General features: G+C 40.8%; 1 protein-coding gene across 6 annotated transcripts; it reads right to left on the reverse strand.

Annotated features, from left to right (window-relative positions):
- On the reverse strand, positions 1-7,153 carry LOC119005793 (homeodomain-interacting protein kinase 1-like). 6 transcript variants are annotated; one of them, XM_037073757.1, is made up of 16 exons: positions 7,001-7,153; positions 6,169-6,429; positions 5,896-6,087; positions 4,862-5,043; positions 4,638-4,761; positions 4,178-4,294; positions 4,004-4,072; positions 3,687-3,874; positions 3,316-3,594; positions 2,418-2,609; positions 2,201-2,335; positions 1,961-2,119; positions 1,722-1,880; positions 1,482-1,640; positions 1,235-1,400; positions 1-1,104 (listed from the first exon to the last, which is right to left on the reverse strand). In XM_037073757.1, exons 1-15 carry the CDS (start codon positions 7,001-7,003, stop codon positions 1,304-1,306), a joined length of 2,316 nt encoding a protein of 771 aa, XP_036929652.1. In that variant the 5' UTR covers positions 7,004-7,153; the 3' UTR covers positions 1-1,104; positions 1,235-1,303. The 6 variants fall into 6 exon arrangements, with proteins under 6 accessions (XP_036929652.1, XP_036929651.1, XP_036929655.1 ...); XM_037073756.1 differs by having other exon boundaries at positions 2,418-2,606; positions 3,316-3,615; XM_037073760.1 differs by having other exon boundaries at positions 1,961-2,025; positions 2,266-2,335; positions 3,316-3,615.

A 7,153-nucleotide genomic window follows, 5' to 3' on the forward strand; every position in this document is an offset into this window, starting at 1 on the left:
TGCAGATTGCAGACAGACTTCCCCTCACCACTTTGGGCAGTCATGCTACAACAAGATCTAGATACCTAGATAAGCCGCCAGTTCATCACAGGGTTGACATATAGGGACTAACAACTATTTACACCTGTGGACAATTTAGAGTAACCGATCAGCCTTTCTTCTTTTTGCAAATCTTTGCATTATGGGAGGAAGCCAGAGTACCTGGAGAGAACCCAACAGACATGATGCACATACAGGGGGATACACCCTAGATAAGTTGCCAGTTCATCACAGGGCTGACATATAGAGCCAAACAACTATAGCTATGGACATTTTAGAGTAACCTATCAGCCTCACTTTTTTTGCAAATCTTTGCATTGTGGGAGGAAGCCAGAGTACCTGGAGAGAACCCAAAAGGCATGATGTAGACACGGCGGGGTAGACCCTAGATAAGTCACCAGTTCATCGCAGGGCTGACATATAGAGGCAAACAACTATTCACACCTAGGGAGTAACCAGTCCACCTATCTTTTCTTTGAATGTCTCTGCATTGTGGGAGGAAACTGGAGTATCCAGAGAAAACCCAACAGACATGGTGCAGACACCTTGGTGTATAACCTACATAAGCTGCCAGTTCATCACAGGACTGACACAGAGACAAAGAACTACTCACACCTACGGACAATTTAGATCAACCAGTCAGCCTGCCTTTTTTTTCGTTAGTCTTTGGATAATGGGAGGAACCCGGAGTACTTGGAGAATACAATTAAGTGGAATTGAATGTTAAATGCCCAGGCTCTAAAGCCCAAGTGATTTGACACCTCCCTCAAGCAGGCAAGCAAAAACTCCCAGCCTAACCCTTTAACAGGAAAGACTGGAAGAAACCTTGGGAAGGATCATACAAGAGGGAACTCCCTTCCAGAGATAGTTTGGTATCGGATGGACAAAGAAACTGGTGCTTCCTGGTAGCATCTAAAAACTATGCTAGGTTGTTTCATCTATGTTCCACTTGTGCCGGCATTACTTCTTGTATACTTAACTGAAGTCACCCTCGGCCCTGGATCCATTGAATTTAACCCTTGTTGCTTCTTTCGTTGGTGCTCCTCCAGGGCTTTGCTGGCACTGCTTTTAAGAGGAGACACTACAGGTGAATAGGGTAGAATTTTTAACTAATACATATCATCATGATACTTAAAGACTATGGGAAGCTGCAGTCTTTTTCACTATGGTTTCATTATAGCCTCACGAGACAAACCTTCAGTAGGAGCCTCTTTTGAGCCAACTGCTTCCTCGTTGGCTATGTCAATGTCCCACATCTTCTGCCCTATTCTATTATGACCTCATTGGACCAAGCCTCTTTTGAGTCATGAAGGGGGCTAATCTTCATCTTCTTCCTCTCTGGTGAATCAGGTTTTGGAGCACTGCATAGATGAAAATGGAATTAATCTCTTGAACCTCAACAGTAAAATTGAATCAGTATGGACAAGTTAAATAGTACCTACCTCTCTCCAGTGTCTGAGGCTATGTAAGAGTCCCACTTCCTCTTCTTTCCATGTTTCATTATGGCCTCACTGGACAAAGATTCAGTTGGAGCCTCTTTTGAGTCATGAAGGAGGCTAATCTTTATCTTCTTCCTCTCTGGAGAATCAGGTTTTGGAGCACTGCATAGATGAAATGGGGTTTAATCTCTTGAACTTCAACAGTAAAATTGAATCAGTATGGATAAGTTGAATAGTACCTACATTTTTCTAGTGTCTGAAGCTATGTAAGAGTCCCACTTCCTCTTCTTTCTATGTTTCATTATGGCCTCACTGGACAAAGATTCAGTTGGAGCCTCTTTTGAGTCATGCAGAAGGCTAATCTTTATCTTCTTCCTCTCTGGAGAATCAGGTTTTGGAGCACTGCATAGATGAAATGGAATTAATCTCTTGAACCTCAACAGTAAAATTGAATCAGTATGGATAAGTTGAATAGTACCTACATTTTTCTAGTGTCTGAGGCTATGTAAGAGTCCCACTTCCTCTTCTTTCTATGTTTCATTATGGCCTCACTGGACAAAGATTCAGTTGGAGCCTCTTTTGAGTCATGCAGAAGGCTAATCTTTATCTTCTTCCTCTCTGGAGAATCAGGTTTTGGAGCACTGCATAGATGAAATGGGGTTTAATCTCTTGAACTTCAACAGTAAAATTGAATCAGTATGGACAAGTTAAATAGTACCTACCTCTTCCCAGTGTCTGAGACTATATAAGAGTCCCACTTCTTCTCCCTTATGCGTTTCATTATGGCCTCTGTAGGGGCCTCATGATGGAGGCTCATCTTCATCCTTTTCCTCTCTGGTGAACCAGTTTGTGAGGCTCTGCACAGATGAAATGTGTTTGAATCTCTTGAGCTTCAACAACAAAATCTATTTAATCTGAGAGAAGTTTAAAAATACTCACCTGCTGCACCTGTCTGTAACTGTAAAAGTGACTGATGTCTGTGTTCCTCTGTGGACTAGTTGGACTTGAGGTGCACTGGCTGAAGCCTGTATGGAGACATCACTCATCTTTGTTCTCTTCCGTCTTGCTGTCCTTTGGAACTCCCATTTCCTCTTCATCTTCCTCTCCACTGGCAGGTTACCTTCTGGGCTACTGCATAAAACCAAAAACTGTTAAAACTGAATATCTCTAATTTTAACAGCAATGACATGTGATGTATACAAGTGTACACCAATCAGCCACAACATTAAAACCACTTTTAAGTGATAAACATTGATTGTCTTGTTACAATGCAGTGTTCTGCTGGGAAAGTCTAAGTCTTGGCATTCATGTGGATGCTACTGGACACACACCACTCCCAGGAACACTTGACCAAGTACACCCCTTCATGGCAGCTGCACTCCCAATGGCAGTAACCCTCCAGCAAAACGCTGTGCCCTGATACACCTAAAGGACTGCTCAGGAAATGGCCTGAGAGCCAGGGTGTTGACCTAACCTCAAAAAGTCCTCTTTTCCAAATCTCATTAAGCACTTAATGGACATGCTGGAACAAGTCTGATTGAAGTAGGCCCAACATAAAAATGCACAGGACACCCCCAGAAGTCTGGTTTCCAAGCCCTGATGGTTCAGAGCCAAGTTGAATCCACGGCCTCCAAGGATCAGACGTTTTCGGCAATGTCCCATGCATCCTTCATTGAATTGAGATCTGGGGAATTTGAAGGCTGGCTCAACACCACGTTCCTGGCCAGTTCCATCAGTGAGTGCCAACATTATGACTTGGGTGAACTTGGTCTGAAGCCATGTTTGGATTGGTGGGTGCAGTAGTATGGTCAGTACAGGAATGTCATACAGCACTCACCTTTCACCACTTGCGTATGAAGTTTCAGAAGAGTCTTTCAACCATTTGCCTGGTGGCATCTTCTCCTTATCACCAAGGGCTTTTCCTTGGTCCTCATGGATGGAGAAATGGGAGAAATCCGATGCAATCCCCAGTACGACGGAACTGTCTTGGTAGATATCCCAACTTGGACGGTCCTGGAGAGAGATGTTTGGTTCCAGGCTGGCAGAAAATGTGGTACTGGTATTGCTCAGACTCTGTCTCTGACAGACTTTCATCATTTCAAAGCTGGATTTCACGCTGGAAGAAAAAAAATAGTAACTAAATCAACAAGCTACAGTCATTTATCGACACTTCTGTCTCTATACGCAGTGTTTTTAGTTTGAACTTACTAGGAGCTGTTGGGATAGCTGTCTGCAAGGTTGTTCATCGAAATAAAGGGATCCTCAAAAAGCTCGCTGGGTAATATCCTTTTACTGAAATCTAGATGAAGCATCTTCTTCAGCAATTCTGTGAAGTTCTCTATGTCTACCATTTCTGCCCTGTTGTCCTCGTCTGACAGATGACAGGATGGCCTCAACTAAATCAGAATAAATCACAAAGATCATTCAAATCTCTATTCATCTTCATGGCGCATGGTAATTTATTTGTGACAAAAGTTTGCATCTTTTAGAACTGAAAATCTGAAATGCCAAGTGGGGCTTCTTACCATCAAGAGGTCATGCAGGGAGTTGAAAAGGCTCTTGGTGCAAACGCCTTGTCCAAATTCTGATGGTGTCTAAAGAGAAAAATAATATTTGACAAAAGATGGTAAGACAAAGACTGATGGAATGACAGAGATCAAATGAAAGAAATTCTGGGAAAAAACACTGAAAGTTCCTACTTTTAATCTCCAGCGGTTTCGATGACCTCTCTTTTTACAAAAATACCTCCTGGTGTTGTATCCCTCACGCAGCAGACGCTGTGGTATCCGACCGTGAGTGCGCTCCATGTGTCGTAACTGTTGTCAAAAACAATGTCGGTTACACATGGTCAATACTGATAATGAAATACTTCCAAAAAGCTCACTCGTTAATACATTTAATGCTGTTCTTGACAAGATTAAAGAATGTTTTTTCCACTTCTTTTCACCCCTACAGTACCGGGTATTTTAAACCAAGACAAAAGCTTGTCCTAACCCAACCAGAACATAATTATAACAATGTCGATAAGACACAAAATTAGAGTGAAAGAAATGTTAAGTTAAAGAACTAGCCATGTTACACAGACAGGTACATTTTCCAACCATTATTCTGGCGATTGGGTTGTAATGAAATATTTGCTGCTGGTTTTAAAGCACAAACCATGTCATACGAAGTGTTGACAGGATACAGCACATGGCCCAAGAACAGTTCTGCAACAATGCAGCCCAGAGACCACATGTCAATAGCTGATGTGAGGGGAAGTCCTAGGATGACCTCTGGAGATCTCAAAGAGGAAAAAGAAATACAAATACATTAATTTGTTATTACCTTTGCAAACAAAATTACATCCAAAGCCTGAATATGCCATGTGACCAGTTACTTACCTGTAACAGAGTGCCTGCCTATAAAAGCCTCCTTCCAACTCCGAGGCTGGCATGGCACAGCCAAAGTCGATAATTTTAATCTTGAGTGGCTGGTTTACATGGTCCACCAACATGATGTTGTCTGGCTTGAGATCCGTGTGGACAATGCCTGTGCTCTCCAGGAACTGAAGAGTTGTGGCCATCTAAAGTCATAAATAAATCATCAAAATAAGGTCAGTCACAGTGCCTCGTATCAGTTGATACTTCTAGACTTGAGCTTTGCCAAGTTTTGAAGATATTTGAGGCTGAGTGAGCCGTGTAAGCACCAAGCTCAGTGTCGTTTTAGGACATATCACTTATTTAGGCCTACATTCAATATAACAGAAATAGAAATGTCTTACGATTTAATGCATTGGAATACAGTCCAATATGATAGCAACACCTGTGCAGTGTTGGGAACTACATTAAGACAGAAGTTTAACTACATTTGGCTCGCTGTTTGTTCAACAATGTTCATATTTGTGATTGAAGTAATCAAGTTACATTTTTTTGTGCAGTTAACTATTGAAAATACAAGCAATTCTGTGCCATAAAAGGAAAGAAATTATTTGTATTACCATTGCTTCCCTACTAAATTCAAAGCTTACATTCCTTGTATTTCTGTGTAAATTCAATATCATGAATATTAGGTCTTAAAAGACATTAAATTACAAAGTTACCAAGTTTATTTGTCCATAATTTGCGCAGCAATACCTTATGATATATGACTACCTATATAAGATTATGTGATTGTTTTTCACTTTACAGATGTGTATAATTCATTTTCAAAATGTACTTTACACAAGTATGAGGTTAAAGTGATTCCAGCATGTTTTTAGTGAAACAATATTTAGATGATTTTCGAGATAGTATATTGTGAATTGTAATCATGTTGGGCAGGGTAATTGTGACATGACATTGTTATATTGCCCCCTGGCTAGTGCCCCTGGCCTCCTGAAGGCCTTTCAAATGAACCTCTTGTGGTGCAACTCTAATGTAAGGAAATGCCACATTACCTGATGCAGAATCGGACGGATTTCTTTCAGACTGAAACATGGGGATGGTCTCTTCAATCGGAAATCCCACAGACTCATATCGAGCATTTCGAACTCGAGACAGACGTGCTCTCTGGCCACGAATACATTATCGCATCGGACAAAGTTGTATCTGTTTGAGTCGAAACTGCTCAGATGTTGAAGGATGGCCAGCTGCAGGGAACATATGAGATGTTAGATTTAAAATACATTTTTGAGGATCGCACGGAGGAAATGACAGACTTTCCACTCTACCTCATTCTGCGCCTCGATATCCAAGCCTTTCTTCATTATCTTTACAGCAACTGTTTCTCCGGTGCTTGCCTTTATGCACTTGGCAACTTGTCCAAAAAAGCCCTCCCCCAAAAAAGACTGTATCAGGTATTCAGTCGAGGACGAGGAGATGATGTGTCGTTTGATATTGACCTCCTTAACTGGAGAGAAAGACAAGGCGGGATTGGCCTCATCTTTCTCATCAGATGAAGTACGAAGATTGTGTTCCCTGTAATTTATAGCCTATAGGAGAAGGAAAGAATGACAGACACAACAAGTCACATTAAAACAGGACACCAGCAACAGAAGTATGAAGAGTTCAAATGCAGGGAAGATGTTGATTCAGTGAAGTTAGACGATGCTGATTTGAAGAGTTAAGTTTTTGAGAGAAACAGAGAAGTGAAAACCAATCAAAAAGTCACTGTTTGCTTAATATATTCTTTATTAAAATGTCATTGCTTGTTTTCTATTAACTACATTTTATCCAAGCATACATTTACCATTCATCAATGATGGTTATTGTATTATGTGTTGCATAAGAGATGGTCGTATTTCTTTTGCTTGTTTTCCAAAAAATACAGTTTAACTTAATCTTTAATCAGACTAAATACATGTGTAATGAGACTATGAACACAAAGTCATGTAGGATAATAAACAAAACAACTAGCTGAATGTTTCCTGCTCAGTTATTTACTTAAATGTATCGATTTATTAGTGAATAAATGCAGTTCAGCAGACTTTTCTGCGACCAGATTTGAAAACGGTGAACGCTGATAAAAGATAAGAGTGAAACATACTAATTTAATCAACATACCATGTGTCAGGTTTATGCTGTTTGTGTATCCTGAAGCTGAAATGTCAAAGTTGGTTCTGAAGATCACTTAAAAAAAAAACCGAAGTACTTTTTGGGGTCAGCTGATCCCGGAGAGCTGCTTTGATCCGACAGCATCACGTTCTGCACGTTTCA

Source organism: Acanthopagrus latus, chromosome 17 (genome assembly GCF_904848185.1).
Source record: "Acanthopagrus latus isolate v.2019 chromosome 17, fAcaLat1.1, whole genome shotgun sequence".
NCBI lineage: Eukaryota > Metazoa > Chordata > Actinopteri > Spariformes > Sparidae > Acanthopagrus > Acanthopagrus latus.